Source organism: Paramormyrops kingsleyae, chromosome 21 (genome assembly GCF_048594095.1).
Source record: "Paramormyrops kingsleyae isolate MSU_618 chromosome 21, PKINGS_0.4, whole genome shotgun sequence".
Lineage (NCBI taxonomy): Eukaryota > Metazoa > Chordata > Actinopteri > Osteoglossiformes > Mormyridae > Paramormyrops > Paramormyrops kingsleyae.
The window spans coordinates 12283311-12301307 of record NC_132817.1 but is presented as its reverse complement, the minus strand read 5'-3'; the positions used below and the strand labels follow the sequence as shown (position 1 = coordinate 12301307).

The following is a 17997-nucleotide window of genomic DNA, read 5'->3' as shown; positions in this document are numbered from 1 at the left end:
TATTGCATTATATTACTCTAAACGAACAAAATGTGCTATATAATAAAAACATTATTAAGTTCACTTTAATCCTAATATTTTTCAGCACGCCTGTCTAAGCATACTACAGTTCAGACGTATCACGTACGAATTCATCGAGTAAAAAGTTTCTAATCTAATGTTGACACTGTACGTACATGCTTTAAAATATATTTTTTACTTTTCTCGTCTGCATTTTAATTAGATTGTTTAAGAAAACATGTAGGAAAACTGTCATGAAACTGTACGAAATCTTAATTTTTCAAAAGAGAAACTACGAGCTATCCTACTTCAAAATCGTATTCGATTTCTATGGTCGAGGTTTTTACGTATTTTGCGCATTTTCTTTAATGTCTATGGTAATGGACGCTTAGCGACACCTAGCAACCACGCACAAGGCCGTTAGTGTATTTACGTTTCTGCGTCCAGCTCTGCAGTGAATCACAGGCGGAATAACCCGTTGAAGGTATTTAAAATAAACCAATCACTGTCTTGCGTATGCTCTCTCGGCGAATCAGAGACCGCCAGCTGGGCGGGCCCTGGTGTTCCAGGTTAAACGCGGTGCAGTAGCACTCTTTAAACCAGGTAAAATGGCCCTATTAACGTTATGCGATACAAACACGAAATAAATTAGATCGTGGCTATTCAACGAACCCGTAGCTATCCGTATGGTTTATTAGACAATTTTGTGAGCTGGCTGATTCGTCGTGATCTTTGATGTGTCGTGTTAATGCACAGGCAGAGGATTATTAGCCAGCCACACGCAGCCTTGCACGTATTTTTTTCTATGAACGTGCACATTCAGCTTCAGGGAACTGTGAATGTAAACCCTTTATAGATCGATTTTGCAAAAACGGCGATTGCTGTTGATGACGGGGAATTCGTGACCCAAGTAGCCAGATCAGTTAGCTGGGTCGCTAACTGTTCTGACTACCGTATCCAATGTAATGATCTTTTTTGCAGCAAAAAATACTCGTTGATAGCCAGTATCGTTCCCAATTTTATTTGGAAGATATAAAATTGATTTTACGATAGCTGCAGCGGTTTATATATGTGGTTTAGTAGATGACAGGTTAGTTGATACGCTGATCACCCATAGGATGTAGCTGTAAATGATGCACTTCAGTTTGTAATTTTTCAGTCTTCTGGTGAAAAACCAGAAAATCTTCTAAGGTAGTTCATGTGGTGTTGTGTCACTGATGTATTTATTTTAGCTATTTACCGTGTCCAATATTGGTCTGTTTTGGTTGTCCATGGTATCTGGTTATAGGATGAAGGCTCGGTCATCCTCCCCGGTCCATGTGCACGTAGATGAGACAGCTCCTGTTCGCATTCATGTGCATCGGAGTCAGTCCTTACCTTCCTCCATGGAGGTAGAGTTTAATCTCTGCTTCAATCATGTTCAGTTCATCTGTGGTGTACAATGAAACCAAGTGTAAAAAAATCTGAAGACATTGCTGTTGTCCTTAGATGGAACAGCTTGCGCTCACTTCAGTGCCTGATTATGGGGGCACTGGTACGGGGAAAAACGCAGCCATAACCATCAACAAGGATGGTGAGACATTCCATAAGTCCAAAGAGGTAAATAATGTCTGTCAATGTTCATAAAATAACCTTTCAAGTTATAATGATAATAAATACATAAAATAATACATTTTATTTGGCATGTACACAGTTAAAATCACAGAAACTTCGATCATTTGAATTAATTTCCAAATTTCTATTTCCCACAGAAAAGCATGAAGAAACCAAACTTAACGCAAAAGCCAGCATATAAGATCTTGGAGGTTAGCCAGTCCGACGACTTTGACCTTGGAAAGGCCGAAGGAGAGAAGGAGTGTTCATCTCGTGATGTTGCTGATTTTGGCTTTAAGGTGACTCCAATATTTCCCATTTAAAAATGCCTGGGGTGGAGTGAAGGACTGGATTTTGCTCCTGATGTGATGAGGTACACTATGTCGCACTATGGATAGGTGGCTGGGTCATTCTCGCTGGCCCACGGTCGGCCATGGAGGTATCACCCATATGGTAATAAAATCATATAATTAGGTCGTATGATATATGGTCCATGTAGTAATAAATTAGTGGCTAGTATGGTGTGTTTGCTACCTGAATTATGGCTCTTTAGGTGAGATCTGAAAGACAAAGGCGCTAAGTTCAGCGTGGTGATATTAAGGGGGTACGTTTCATGAGTCCTGAAGGCTTCACCACTGAAGGGGCACGGTCATGCACTACATTTTGTTCTGCATGAAGACAGTCATGTGAAGAGCACAGTGGTAATGGTACCGCTTGGTGCATTGTGGTGGACAGAGGAACTCAGCCGGTCATCCTGTCTCTCTCCCAGGGACGTCCTCCACCACATGCTTCTGGGACGGCTGGAGGTGACGACGCTTTGTTGTCTGGCGGTCGGGACGGCCGAGGACGGGGGCGGTGTGGAAGCAGGTCCTACCTGAGTCGCTCTGACCTTGACAGGTAGTCTTTAAAAACCCCGCCACGGTACTCATTTCTCTTTACCTTTACTCATTGCCTCTGTACTTCCATCTTGCCACTTCTGCTTCCTAAGGCACGGTTACGACGGTATGAAAGACACGCATCTGCTGCGGACCCTGATCGACGCCGAGACCGCTGCCAGTGCTGTGGCTGTGCAGCTCGTGTCGTTTAAAGACGTTCTGCCGGGTGGCTTTGATGTAAGTAAGAAGGGACAGTGTGATCTCTATGGATTTGATGAAATGCTCACGTGAAGGACCCAGCAAGGTCTTCGTTTTGTATCAGTTTCTCCTTTTGGTTTTGTGCAAAACTGAAAAATGAGTTTCCAGCCAATCTCTGCCTGCTTTACTACTGTGAGAGCCTCCTGCCCCATTCCGTCCATTCCATGCTTATCCAGTATGTAGGACAGACCGCCTGGATCCTGTTGAAGGCAGATTAAGGGCACAGGGGGTGAGGTATATGTATCCTAGAGGTGCACCGATCCGATATATTCCCATTGGTATCGGCGCCGATCCATACCTATTAGATGGATCGGGTATCGGCCACACAGCAGATACTAAACTAAGTGACCATTATGTGTTTTTAAACAAATTTGCATTGTTAAATCCTGGTTTAATCCTGGTTCTGCTGGCAGAAGGCTGTGCTGAACAACAGGTTGCTTCCAGGTTAAAAATCTCTAAGACAGCTGTACACAAGAATAAGGTGAAGCAGGAGACACTGGGAATGACCAGAAACCAGCCAGGTAAAGGGCAGAAGCAACTTTCTAATGCCAGAGATGACCTTCAGTTTATCAGGCAGTGCCTTATAAATCGTAGGATGACCTCAAGTGACCTTCAAAAGAAATGGGAAACATTAAGTGATGTGAAGTGCACTGCTAGGACAGTTCGTATCAGGCTCCTAGAAGCAGGACTGAAGTCCCATAAATCAAGGAAGAAGCCCTTCATCAATGAGAAACAGAGAACAACCAGGCTGCATTTTGCAAAAAAAAAAACTATTCACAGATAAAAAATTGTGCTATGGTTTTAATTTTTCCACGGCTGTATGTGACCAAGCCACATCTGATGCTTATTTAGTTTTTGTCAGTCTGTAAAAAGATAGCTCTTTTGTAGTTAAATCAATTTGTACAATTAGTCGCACGACAGCTCTTTCCCATTCTGCGTTTTTTGCAACATTCAAGCCGAGCGCTAATGCTGCCACTCAGGTTTTTCGCCACTCAGTAGGTGTGAGCGCAGTGACTTCCACCTGCTGTGAAATCATGCGCATACCCCTCACCGTACGGGGAGTGTACGAACATCAGATAAGAGGGTGACGATCTGGAAATATTTTACACTTGAAACAACTAGTAGTACAGAGACTTGCAATCTTTGTAAAAACAAAGTTTTAATTGAGGAAGTAGTTTTTAGTGGAAAATCTATGTAAACAAAGTGCACAAAATTGTGCGAAAAAACGCAATGTATGATTTGAGAGTCGCTAACTTGGGCTGTCTTGCACACTCACTACAGCTTGTGATACACGAGGGGCTGCTATTGCAACAAAGTATAAGTGACATTGCTAGTGAGAAAATGCATGGGGGATTTTAAGCATTCGCCACTTGTGTATCCTCCCTTGGAAGATATTCAAACTGAACCTCAAATACCTCAAAAACGCTTTAAACAAGGCAGGTGGAACAGTACATTATGTATGTTTCTTGTAGCCCAATTAAAGATTGTTTGACATACATTTTTTCATTTCATGTATTTGCTAGTTTCAAAAAATATTAGTAATACAAAGTATAACTTTTTAGATATATATTTATAATATTAAAATATGAAAGTCTTGTATCGGAATCTGTATCGATTTCGACAGTAATGTATCAGAATCGGATTGAAACTACAAAAAAAAACATGGATCGGCCTGCCCCGAGGACGTCCTGGACAGGATGTCAGTATATCACGGGGCACACACACATACTCATTCGCATTACACGTTAGAGACACCAGCACACACACATACTCATTCGCATTACACGTTAGAGACACCAGCACACACACATACTCATTCGCATTACACGTTAGAGACACCAGCACACACACATACTCATTCGCATTACACGTTAGAGACACCAGCACACACACATACTCATTCGCATTACACGTTAGAGACACCAGCACACACACATACTCATTCGCATTACACGTTAGAGACACCAGCACACACACATACTCATTCGCATTACACGTTAGAGACACCAGCACACACACATACTCATTCGCATTACACGTTAGAGACACCAGCACACACACATACTCATTCGCATTACACGTTAGAGACACCAGCACACACACATACTCATTCGCATTACACGTTAGAGACACCAGCACACACACATACTCATTCGCATTACACGTTAGAGACACCAGCAAACACACATACTCATTCGCATTACACGTTAGAGACACCAGCACACACACATACTCATTCGCATTACACGTTAGAGACACCAGCACACACACATACTCATTCGCATTACACGTTAGAGACACCAGCACACACACATACTCATTCGCATTACACGTTAGAGACACCAGCACACACACATACTCATTCGCATTACACGTTAGAGACACCAGCACACACACATACTCATTCGCATTACACGTTAGAGACACCAGCACACACACATACTCATTCGCATTACACGTTAGACACACCAGCACACACACATACTCATTCGCATTACACGTTAGAGACACCAGCACACACACATACTCATTCGCATTACACGTTAGAGACACCAGCACACACACATACTCATTCGCATTACACGTTAGAGACACCAGCACACACACATACTCATTCGCATTACACGTTAGAGACACCAGCACACACACATACTCATTCGCATTACACGTTAGAGACACCAGCACACACACATACTCATTCGCATTACACGTTAGACACACCAGCACACACACATACTCATTCGCATTACACGTTAGACACACCAGCACACACACATACTCATTCGCATTACACGTTAGAGACACCAGCTAGCCTAACTGCATGTCTGTGGATTACTGGGGGAAGCCGGGGTATCCAGAGTGTGCGGCTCAGCTGATTGGAGCACTGTAGTACTGATCGGAAGGTTGCCAGTTCAAATCCCAGTATGGAGATAGTGATTCCACCATCAGGCCCTTAAACCCAGTAGCTCCAGAGCCTGATCCTGCTTTCTCAGCTGTACATCGCTTTGAATAAAAGCATCTACTGAATAAGTCAATGAAAGAGTGAATCAATGAAACTTTGCCACTCCCCTTGGAGAAGTTCTCTATTCGCCTGCCCATCCTGCTGTCTGTGACACAGACAGATATGTAGGTGTGATCAAGCCTGGCAGCCGAGGGCAGCGGCACCCATGGAGCTGTGGGTCAGAGGCCTTGCTCAAGGGCCCACAAACATGCGACTGTTCTGTCGAAGCCATGCGTGAACCAACAACCTTCTGATCACAGGCACATAGAGCTGTGAGCCATATGCTGTAAAGGACATGTAAAGGAGAACTGCCGCATGGGGAGAGCATGCACACCGCAGTCATGCTGAGTAGGCGTGTGATTCAAAGCTGCTTCCCACTGAGCCGCGACGTGACGCCCGACTCAGGATCTCTGGGGAATTTAATTGTTCCTGACGTAGAATAATTGCATGCCTGATTTACCATTGGATTTTTCCCCAGGGAACTCAACTTCCAGTTAAAAACAAGTTTTATTTCAGTCATATTCACTGATCTGATTGCCACCAAATTGCGAAGTGCACTTGCAATCATTTGTATTGTTTTGCTGATTCTCAAAATGTATATTTTAGGATTCGAGATTCAAGCACTCAGGTGAGCGGCAGCTTTCGCGGGAAAAAAACCTTTTGCTGGAGAAGCTGGAGATTTTCAAACGCATCAACGGGTTGGCCCGCGACCAGCTGAAAGAGCTGCAGAACCACGAGGTGCGTGATTCCGGCACCGAGGCCTACCAGGGTGTCCATCCAGCGTCATGCTCTTCTGTGAAGGTGGTTCCACTTTCTTTTATCTGCAGGAAAATCGACTTGAGGCGAGCCGGCAAATAGACATCTTACTGGAGAACCTGACACAGACGGAAGCTGAGAATCGGGTGGGGCTTCTGCATGGGAATTTATGTTTTTGATACCCCGGGATACGAGCAGTGGGGCTTTGATCAAGTGGAGAGATTTAAAGAGAAATACTGATTACAAATTAGGGGTATGGGGGATTGGGGGACGACTCCCGGTTCAGTGGTTGAGATTAAAATCACATGTTGACAGATATGAATGAAAGATGTATGTGCAGAGTTAAGATATGAATAACTGCTAAAGCAACCTCCACCTCTAGCTTTCACTTGTGAAGTTTAAAAAAATGGGAAACGTTTTGATCTGAATGAATTTTTATGCTTTACCTAGAACCTGAAAAGAAACCTCAGCGAGACGGAGAGCAAAGTGGGGGAACTGACAGATATGAGGAAAAGAGAAATGGTTTGACATTTAACGTTTTCCCGATTCATGCAGTGACTTTCACCTTACTTTGTTGCCACAGTTATATTCAGGGCGGCTATAGAAGGCAAGACCGCCATTTGAGGTTATTTATAACCCTGACAAAACAAGGCCCGAAAATGATCGAATTTGTGTCGTGGCGTCCTGCAGGAAAACATCGGCACCGCCCTGCAGTTGTCGAAGTCTGTGGATGCCACCCGCGCTGTCCTGCAGGGGCAGCTCCGGAACAAGGAGTCGGAGAACAACAGGCTGTGTGTGCAGCTGCGGGTGAGGGCCAGCAGGGGGTGCTGACACACTAGCAGAGCTCGCAGACTGGCTTATGATAATGTACTTAGTGGTCTGTTCGCTGAGCGTGGGGTTGTGAAGCCTGCTACCACTCCCGGCAGAGTCTGGAGAGAGCGATGGTCGAACGGAAGCTGGAAGCGGAGGCTACGAAGGCGGAGATGACAGCTCTGTCAGAGAAGGCAGCCCGGGAGAAGGAAGCTCTCAAGAAAGCCGTCCGGGCCCAGAAACGGAGGGCAGAACGATTTAGGTCCGCCATCGAGATGTGCTACAGTCAAATGAGGGAGAAGGTACCTGTGACACTGATGTCATTTCCTTCTACTGTGACATCAGCAGAGTGAGTCATTGAGACGACGACATTTTGAATCTGGTATAGGGCTGGGCGATATCATATCGATATTAAATCGCGCATGTGCAATAATCACCAGGGCTTCAGATGACAGACAAAGCATTTGGCCGGATGCCAGCTCTTCGGTGCTATACGGACATTTATTTACACCCATAATTTGGTATACTACTAAACTGCTTAAATTGTGGGCGTAAATAAATGTCCGTATAGCACCGAAAAGCTGCCGCATGACCAAATGTTGCGCCTGTCATCTGAAACCCTGGTGATTATTGCACATGGTTGATGTAATATCGATATGATGTCACCCAGCCCTAATCTGGTATTTCCCCAAATGTTGCTTGAGAGGGTAGTCTGTTATGTAAGTAATTGTGTTTGGGTGTGTCAGTATTTCCTCGTGCCTCATGCACACAGGACCTGCAGCTGGAGGAGGCCAATTCGGCGGCGAGAACCCAAAAGGGACGTTTTGAGCAGGTGTCGGAGGAGAAGACTCAGCTGGTGGCCCAGATAGCCGTCCTCAGGACGTAAGACGGCCGTCGCTGATAGGAGGCAGGCGGGGGGGGGGGGTCATCTCAGTAGATTTTTCTGACTCATCTGGGGGGATTCAAACAAATTTCTGGGGCGGTTCCAACCCATCGTTTCACTACCTAGCTATGTGGCTGGAGGCAGAGCGAAGCAGGAAACGGGTTCCGTTCTTCTGCTGGGAAGAATCAGATCTCTGTCAGGATTTGCGTGTGAGGGTTGGGGTTGGGGGTGATGTGGCCACTGTGATCAGTCTCCTTCTGTCTTAGCCAAGTCGCCGACCTGACCGCCGAGCTGCACAAGGAGAGAGATGCGGCCAGGTTGCCCGGCCGAGACCTTCCAGAGCGGATGGAGAAGATCAGGATGGAGAACGGAGAGCTGGGTCTGGAGAACGCAGAGCTGAAGGTGAAGGAACGCTAAATGGAGACAGTGGGTCGCACACCCTCATGGATGCAAACGACTATTCCCCCACCTTTCCGGAGTTGTGGGATAGTGTGCAGTGTGAAAGAAAAGAAATTCCCTTTAAAATGGTATATTTCCTGCAAAACATTTTAAACTATAATTCCGTTAGGAAATGCTGTTTGTTTATTTTGTTTGTTCACAGTGTTGTGCGACTGGGAGCCTGTTGAACACTCTCTTTGTGGTGTCTGCAGGTGCGCATTGCCGGCCTGGAGGAGGCGCTAGCGCGCTCTGCTTCAGAGCTCGATGGTCGGAACGCCGACTGCCAGGAGCAGGAAGAGCTGGCTGAGAGGTGCCGTGCGCAGGTAGCTTGCAGGGGAGTAGGTGCCTACAGCCAGCGGTCAGGAGGGAGCGACTGACGCGACTCTGCCTGCCCATGTGGCCGCTGGCGTCGCCTTTTCTTCTGAAAAGCGGCCGGAGCTTTCTGGTGAAACACCTCTTATTAAAATGATAGTGATTAGCAGGAGTATGAGAGTGCACTTTGCCTGTATTCCCAAAGGTAGACGACCTTCAGAGGGAGCTCGGGGCCATGAAGGCGAAGTTGGAGCAGGTCCAGAGAGACAACGAGGCTGCCAGGGAAGGAAAAGAAGCGGAACATGAAAAGGTGCATCTTTCGTTCTGTTTTTAAATGGCCTTTACAGGGATACATATAAAGAAGGCCGGACACACTCAGGATTCTATAAATCACACATGTTTTGTATTGTGCAATGTAAAGATGAATAAATCCGATGTTATTCTGTATATGATCTAACATATTCTGGATCTCCCTTTCCGTGTTAGAGAGATCTGTTCTATCAGTGGAAGCGGACAGAGGCACCTCCTGTTTTAAGACGCCGTTAATCCTATTGTGCTGGAAAGCTAAAGGCATCTACTGACAGATAGCGGTCAGTAGTTAGCTCAGCCAGCCGTTCGGCGAGTCACCATTATTTTGAGCGAGTCTCAGTTTAAATGAGCTTTTCGTCAGCTTGTTAATGATCTGTGATAGATGTATTGTCTTGTTTCTCTGCTTTCTGGCTTTTGTTAGAGTGAATCTAAAGGATTCTCCCATAGCTGTTAAATTTATGGTGGTATCGTGCCCCCCCCCCCCTCTGTTTTTCTAGGACAGGCAGACATACACTATTTGTGATGAGGTTGAGCTCCAGCCCCCTCTGCTGTCTGGTCAGTGTAGTGTGCCAGGTGTGAATTTGCAGTAGACAAAGAAATTTGAGTGAACATTGGCAGGTGTTCTTCCAGGCACTCTGTGTAGGCTGACAGGTATTTTCCCCTGGAAATCAGGTGGTCGCTGGCAGGTATTTTTAATGAGGGATTCCGGTGGTCGCTGGCGGATGTTTAGGGATAAAGGTGGTCACTTGCATGTGTTTTTAATTAGGGATTCAAATGGTCGCTGGCAGGTGTTTAATGAGAGATTCAGGTGGTCACTGATGGGTGTTTTCAATTAGGGATTCAGGTGGGTTCTGGCGGGTTCTGGGGCCTTCAAACAGCTGTTTGCCCATCCTCAGGTAAAAATACAGCTGGAGTCACGGGTGAGGGAACTTGCAGCCTACCCAGATTTGCTGAAAGCAGCCCAACAGTCGCTGCAGGACTATGAGGACAAGCTCCAGAGCTCTGAGAGGAAGCATTCAAACCAGTCAGAAATCCATAGGCAGCTGCAGGCTGAGGTGCACATCGATAAGTAAAATGTATTATTTAACGTGGTATAAAATGTGCAGTTATAGTTTCCCACCAGCAGGTGGAGCCAAAAGCATGGCTGTCTGTAATTGGTGACACGATGAGCATGTGCCGTGTACCTGCTTCTGCAAGTGAAGGTTGTGTTTGTGCTATGAGCTTCTGAGCGAACGTGTCCCCTCCCCCATCTTCACATCCAGCATGTGTTGTTATTGTGCCAATGATTCCCATGCTGTTTCATACCACCTGCTTCCATATATCTTTATTACACCACCACCCCCCCCCCCCTCAGCACTAGATTACCTATTGCACATCCAGTTTGGTGCTCAGGCAGTATTAGTCACTTGTGTATGTGTTTATTAGATTATTTATTATTTAGATTAGGGATTCTCTTTGCCCGAGTCCTCCATGCTGCCCAGAACAGACCCATGCGTGTCCGCAGGTCGACAGGCAGTCTGAGCAGCTGGCGAGCTCCCTGGCGGTAAGGACCACCGTGAGCGAGGCCTCCACGCAGCTGCAGCTTAAAGCGGACCTCCTGCAGAGGTGAGCCCGCTCTCTCAAAGGGGCCCCAGTTGACCTGATTTGACACTGACGGGCGGTCCGCTCCGTGCCCCTTCAGGCGGGCGGAGGAGGTGCAGCAAGAGAACACGGAGCTGGTCCGCCGGCTGGCCAGCCAAGAGGAGGCCCTTCGGTATGGCGAGACGGAGCAGGAGCGACGCTCCGCCGAATGCGCCTCCCTCAGCCGGCAGCTGGAGGCGGCGCTGGCCGACGTCAGGCAGCAGGTGGGCTGGGAACCGCCCATGGACCCCAAACATGCGAGACTCATACTTCAGAATAAGTATTAACTATTAATTTGAGCTGTTTTGTTGAGCTTTTCACTACAGCACAGTAGCCTTGGAGTAATCTTTGCAACTAGCCTATATAAACACCTCACCATTTTTATTTATTACTACAAGAGTCTGTGGTGTATACAAAGGGGGGGGTGTGGCCACAGGGGTACTGATTGGTTCTGGAGTGTCTCTTCCCCTGTCACTCACCGATTCAAAGCATATCATTGGCTAATGATAAGGTTGGCCCCTCTATGAATTATACCCCTTGTATACTTAAAAAAATACACTTAAAAAAATCCTAGAATCGCCCCTGGAAGTTCCAAGTTCCATCACACAAAATCGCCTGATAGTTAAAGTTTACTTTGCCTGTTAAAAAGCAGCACTCGTCCACATCCCCTGTTTCAGCACCTGCCCCTCGAAGACTTTGCACATCACTGCCACTAACCTGAACCTAGTGGGACCAGATAATCCATGTCAGGGATGTGCACTGAACCCTACTGAAGCCAATTAGCACACTGGGTCGCACAGCATAGCGATTTCACCGTGCCCCATCTCTCTGGTTACGGCTCTCCACCTGTCCCCACCTGAAAGGTCTCTAATGTCAAAGACACAGCCGCCGTCAGGGAGAGATCCCTGCAGGGAAGGATCCTGGAGCTGGAGGTGGAGAGAAACAGGCGTGACAGCGAGCTCCAGCAGCTGAAGAGGAGCAAGCAGGCCGTGGGTGTCCAAGCTCTCCCCCCCCCCCCCCCCCCCCCCCAAGTCAGATCCAACCCCTCAGCTGTGAACAGTGTATAAACCTCTCTCATTAGAGATACGCAAGGTTGTTGACTGACTAGTATCTTTTAATAATGCAATTAATCAACTTTTATGCGGTATGATACTCAGGGGTACTTAACGGGGCAAGTTAATCACGGAATGATTTTCTGTGATTGGTAAATTAAGCATAACACTTAAATGCCAGTAGTAGTAGAACTGGAAATGATTTCTTGACCTTACTGAAGCAGATGGGATGTACTTCTGCAAGGTGAAGTGTGTAATACAAACGCAGTCGTACCTTAAGTGTCTGTGAGTATTACTCAGATGCTTTTGCGTTGCTGTTTGTAATCAGCCCATTCATTACCGATTCTGTGACGACGTCCCTTTAAGTTAATTCAACCTCTTTGTCGTTTTTGTTTTTTTTTTGCCTTTCAGGCAGAAACTCAGCATGAGGTGCGGCTGAGAGATCTGCATCTGAACCTGGAGCGCTCGGAAAGCCACGCGCAGCGGCTGCAGGATTACGTGGACTTCCTGAAGGCGAGCTACGCTGCCATGTTCGAGGACAGCCTTGCCACTAATGTGGGAGGGGCTTACCTTTTTAAATAGCCCGCCCCCCGGCACCTGAGGAAGATCGATGGAATTTAACACTATAATGAATATCTCCATATGGTTCATTAATTTTAATAACAGGAAAAGCAGATCTCTGACAGAGACTATTTAACATATTTCAGTAATATGTAAACGTACACCAATAAGACACTGAAGTCAGGTTATGACCTGTGCTTAGTGCTGTTTTTGTAATATATGTGTCAAAAAGCACTTGGGGCTGGACTCCAGCCCTCAGCCCTGGGGTTTATGAAATATATGGTTATTCAATAATTCAATAATACAACGTGATTTATTATATTAAAAATGTATTTTATTTTTTTATATAACAAGAATACACATACACTTCCAGAATAAGATACTTTTCACACAATATATGATTTAACATATATTTTGGCCCTTTGCCATCTTTCCATGACTAATGGATCCAGGGTTGTTTATCTGCTTCGACTTCCAAAGTAACACAGAGAGAAATAGTACGTCGAATTAAGCAAAAACATATTAACATGTTTTAATAAATACAACTTAAACACACTCAAAAATAAGTCCATTAATCAGTGTTATCAGTAAAATATACACACTATCTGGTGCAGGAAATTTTACAGAGTTTACCGTCTAGATGCTCTAAAAGTGATTGTATCTGTATCTACAGGAAATATAGTATTTGTTTTTCCAGCTACTCCTTCTTTAAGGAATCTGTCTAATACAAGAGAAAGAGCACCCTCTACTGACATTTTCATGTAGCCTCTTCCTCTCTAAAGCGCCCATTACTTTCTTCTCAGTTGCATTACTGATTTTTTGGGCAACAGTGCCGTCTTGTGTTGAGTCATCATAATCTGGATTAGTGTTACTCCCACTAAGCACAGTCCCATTTACAAAGCCCTTGTGATCATGCACTTGATTGTACTCAACATAAAATCTTGGTAAGTTTTACTGTAAGGTGGTGAAATATAAAACTGCCCGTCACGACACTGAGGCCATAATGATTAACTGCTGTAGCGCTAGTGAATTTCATTCAGCATAATCCAAAAGTATTCAGATAAATAGGAAGTCATTTTAACACAGAAGTGCTGTGGTAATGCACTGGGTGCAGAGTAGCATCAAACTTCCACATCTGTGGGCTGGATCACTGCCCCCTGCTATCTGTGGGTAGTTTTTGTTTCCTTTGAGTTCCTTGCAGTTGCCTAAATACATTTAATTCAGTGAGTTGGAGTCTCTATATTGGCCGTATAGTCCCGTTTATGTTTTAAATCCTGTTCCAGCAGTAATTCCATGCAAAAAAAATAAAAAAATCCAAGCAATCCTGTCACGTCCCGATCGTGCCGCTCCTCCTGTGAGCCAATGATTATTATAGGGAGCAAGACATGAACTACTACCGGGAATGGAAAGAGTTGCAGAGGTCCCGACCTTAGTGACTAGGTAACCGTACTGATCGATCTGCCGCGCAAGTCACGCCCAATTTGCCGTCAGGGGCGGAGCTGAAGGCGAGGCCACTGCGCTCCCCGGGATAGTAGAGGACCCTCCCATGAACTAAATACATATAAAAATTACACTATTAGGATTTCACCCAAACTTTCGACAGCTAGAATATTTTGCTAAAAATTTTAATGTGACTTGCGATTTTATATATCTTTGATTTTTGATATACATTCTTATTATGGTGGGTGTATGATGTAAAAAATAATTTTTAATTAAAAAAAAAACAAACCTGTAAAATCCCTACAATGCAACAAACTTAAAATACAACACATAGTAATGTTTTTAAGTCAAACTAAGCTGTTCCTTTTGTATTTAATGGTTTAACATTTGAGGAATTTGCAAAGAACTGCAGTGCATGATGGGTAGGATCTAAAGGCTGCCTAAAGTCCTCGTCCGTCTGACGACTGTTGGGTATGTTGGTCCAGAAAGTAATTCAATTTAGCCATGTAGGCTACGTTCTTAAAAACTGCTTTTTGTTGGATATAGCCCGATTATATGCCATGGGCCTTTTAATTTCTTTGTTTGCAATTTCGCCAGGTAGGCTACCTTCTTTAAACTGCGTTTTGTTAGACTACATATTTCGGGATGTTTTATTGTAGTCTTTGTAAATATGTATATAGTTTAGCCTAACCCAGCCACTTAATGGAGCAAGCCAGCTCAACCAGGTGCCCGTCCCAAAGCCCGGATTAATGGGGAGGGTTGGCGTCAAGAAATAAAGAGACTATCTTTACTGCATCACTGATGTCAAAATGTGGGAAATATGTGGTTGTATAAATAAATGCGTTAAAGTAGGTTAATGATTCTGTGCTGTCTAAAAAGGCTACATGACATTTGAATGGGCTATACCCGGAGGCATGGACGCATTATGAGAATGAGAAAGACGGTGCGTGCACCCTAATTAATTAACCTATACCCTATTCACTTAGACAATAAACTGTAATTTTTGTGACATAAATGGATGAGATGGGCAGGCAGCTGGAGGTGGAATTTTTGTCCTCGGTAAAACTCTGACGGTCTCCACACTGGTAACAACGTTGTTTTCTAGGCATAGCCAAACAAATCTACTCCTGTCTGAAAAGTCGTAGAAAGCGCAATTTAGCCACTAAAACTTTACAGTTTTTGTGAGGGACAGTCGAATTCTCTTAAGTTTGTGTTCTTGCACCCACACTTCAAAACTCGTTTCAGCGCCGCCACATATACGTGTACGTGCGCGCGTGCGTGCGCGCGCAGCAGGGGGGCCTTGATCGACCTCGGTGTTGTCAGATTTAAAATTTGAAAAAAAAAAATTGTCTAAAACTTTATTGGTTAGTTGGATTATGTAAGCAGTACCTTTAGTTCTAGAATCTATACTTCGTGTCACATCCTTGTCTGGTGATCTTCGCAGAGCAACACTAACTGCATGCGCTCTTGCTTCTGTTCCATTAACAACACAATATACAAAATGAAGAAAGTGATTTACCGGGTCGAGTTGTTCTATGAGCACGAGGGCGTTACCGGCAGCGTCGAGTTAAGCATTTATAGAGGCAAAAAAAGGTGCTTCATCAAGTACCCTGCACCAGATGCCCTTATCAACCCGGCGGCTGAGCCTAAGTTTGCTGTGCAGGCCTTCCTTACAAGCATTGCCAAAAATTTTCTCTCCTTGGACCGGACTTTGCACGAGTGCAAAGAAGCAGGCAGTCCTCCTGCTTGCGATTCCTGCAGCCCAGCCACAGAAGCTGAGACAGGTAGGCCTGCTGCATCACCTTCAGATCACACACCTTTCCATAGAGTGACTAGCATGTGACCATGGCCCAAGCTCAAGAAGAAGGTAAGGAAAAGTGTAACAGAGGTCTGTACTCACCTTGCATTTTGAGTTTCAGGTGTGAGACCTGAGGCAAATCTTGAGGGAGACCCTGCTCAAGCAGTGGCTGAGGAGCGTGGGAGGGTCATGAGGCGTTTCCTCTCCAGGATCTCAAATGTGAGTATCAAGCTACTGGGTTTAATTTTAAGGAGTTGTTTTATTACTTTCAGGGTAAATTGGAGTTATTGTGGTTCAGCTAACTCAGGTGTGACACATTTTGTCGGCTCTGTTTACTACAGGCATTCAAGAAAGTCAATGAATCACCGTCAGATGGAGAAGGTATTCAAGAGTCCGGTCAAAGGCAGCCCCACAGGAAGACCTTCTTGCGTAGACTGATAGCAATGTTTTCTCTGGGCTGCTGTTCTGCCATATAAGTATTCCTGAAAACTACTTCTTAAATAAAACCTTATTACTTAATTTTTGGTGTTCTGGTGTGTTGTTTTTTTGGTATGTTGTCAGGCAAAATAGTCTGATCTGCATAGTAATTACTAAGTACTCAAAAGGAAGGTAAAAAAATGTGAGATAAATGTTGGAAATAATATTTTTTTTGTCATTTAGTGTATAGTCTAAATTGAACAATAATTTGTCATACTCAAAACCAGACTAATCAAAGTATATAATACTACTACTTCCCTGTTTATTAGATTACACTGCTAGAAACTGAAAACTAGATGAAAACTATGAGAAAGACCTTGGTGTGTATGTTGATGCTTCCATGTCTCATTCTCGGCAGTGCGGGGAAGCAATAAAAAAGGCCAATAGGATGTTGGGGTATATCTCCAGGTGTGTGGAGTTTAAGTCAAGGTAGGTAATGCTAAGATTATACAATTCCTTGGTGAGGCCTCACCTAGAATATTGTGTGCAGGTTTGGTCACCATACAGTATCTTAAAAAGGACATTGCAGCCTTAGAAAAGGTGCCGCGTAGGGCCACAAGAATGATTCCTGGTCTTAGAGGAATGTCATACGAGGAAAGGTTAGCTGAGCTAAATCTGTTCAGCCTCAAGCAAAGGAGACTGAGGGGGGACATGATCCAGGTCTATAAGATTCTAACAGGTTTGGATGCTGTTCAACCAAATAGTTACTTCAGCATTAGTTCAAAGACAAGAACTCGTGGCCATAGGTGGAAATTAGCGGGAGAACATTTCAAACTGGATTTAAGGAAGCACTTCTTTACACAGCGTGTAGTCAGAGTATGGAATAGTCTTCCTGATAACGTAGTGCAAGCTGAATCCTTGGGTTCCTTTAAATCAGAGCTAGATAAGATTTTAACAACTCTGAGCTATTAGTTAAGTTCTCCCCAAGCGAGCTCGATGGGCCGAATGGTTCTTATGTTCTATCAAATATGTGAAATAAGAAAATCAAAATAGCTTAAAATTAGACACAAATCAGAACATTATCCCCTTCTAAACTTAATCGAGAAAACATGTTAACATTTGGTTAGACCAATCAAATATTTTTGATACTGCACATGGTGACATTCCTAAATGCCCACCGGATGGGTCCACATTGGTTCTGCTGTGCTGAGAGCTGGTACAGAGCAAAATTGTGGACCTTCACAGTGTCCAAGGAGTAGCTTGAGAAACACTGGCATACAGGACACTCCTGTGGCAGACCTGAAAAGACAGTTGTTTAGAGATTACAGAGGCAGACAAAAGTGCTTCTATTAGCATGGCAAATAAGCTACAAGTAATCTTTAGAGATGTGTACTGGGGCTTAGTACCTGTAGGGTGCTGTATTCTGTTTCAGTTATTTGTTGTAACTATGCCACTTATGGAGAGCAGACACTGTACTTCTATTAAGAACAAAAACCACATACGACCTCTCAAACACACAATAATAATAATAATAATAAGTTTTATTTATAGTGCACTTTACATTTTACAAAGGAAATCTCAAGCTGAATCTTCAGAGTAGCAACAACAAGTCTGTGGTCAGAATTCACAAACTGGGCACTTCTGTAGACCCTACTGTTCTGCAGTAGCCTCCAGCGTCTGCGCACGAGGATGTTATCGATCTCCTTCGCCACAGCACCAGTATTGGAGTACCAAGTCCAACGATGTGGCACAGGACTTTGGAACCGGGATCCAGCGACCTGCAGCCCCTTACCTTTTGCAAAGTCAAGGATCATGGAGCCACTTTAGGTAATCTTTACCTTTATCTTCTGATACTTTTAAACAATTTCACTAAA

At 44.6% G+C, this 17997-nt stretch overlaps 1 protein-coding gene and 1 long non-coding RNA gene across 5 annotated transcripts; both read left to right on the top strand.

The window, feature by feature from the left end:
• Positions 1-527: 527 nt before the first annotated feature.
• Positions 528-14173, top strand: LOC111847570 (protein BCAP-like). 4 transcript variants are annotated; one of them, XM_023818877.2, is made up of 20 exons: positions 528-603; positions 1289-1391; positions 1489-1599; positions 1752-1892; positions 2363-2490; positions 2582-2705; positions 6334-6465; positions 6555-6629; positions 6934-7005; positions 7174-7290; positions 7410-7595; positions 8066-8175; positions 8443-8578; positions 8827-8937; positions 9132-9236; positions 10132-10290; positions 10740-10840; positions 10917-11079; positions 11719-11844; positions 12319-14173. In XM_023818877.2, exons 2-20 carry the CDS (start codon positions 1290-1292, stop codon positions 12487-12489), a joined length of 2370 nt encoding a protein of 789 aa, XP_023674645.2. In that variant the 5' UTR covers positions 528-603; position 1289; the 3' UTR covers positions 12490-14173. The 4 variants fall into 4 exon arrangements, with proteins under 4 accessions (XP_023674645.2, XP_072560431.1, XP_072560432.1 ...); XM_072704330.1 differs by having other exon boundaries at positions 559-605; positions 1267-1391; XM_023818878.2 differs by lacking the exon at positions 528-603 and adding an exon at positions 617-1090.
• A 223-nt stretch (positions 14174-14396) lies between these two features.
• On the top strand, positions 14397-16225 carry LOC140581491 (uncharacterized). Its single transcript, XR_011984570.1, has 3 exons — positions 14397-15692; positions 15828-15925; positions 16048-16225. It is a non-coding gene; the product is annotated as an uncharacterized lncRNA (long non-coding RNA).
• The last annotated feature ends 1772 nt before the right edge of the window (positions 16226-17997 follow it).

Bases quoted from the DNA above. Each gene is read 5' to 3' on its own strand.
- LOC111847570 (XM_072704330.1), top strand. From the start codon at position 1,272: ATGGTATCTGGTTATAGGATGAAGGCTCGGTCATCCTCCCCGGTCCAT. The intron at 10,841-10,916 runs GTGAGCCCGCTC...GTGCCCCTTCAG, and splicing joins AAAGCGGACCTCCTGCAGAG to GCGGGCGGAGGAGGTGCAGC. The intron at 11,845-12,318 runs GTGGGTGTCCAA...TTTGCCTTTCAG, and splicing joins TGAAGAGGAGCAAGCAGGCC to GCAGAAACTCAGCATGAGGT.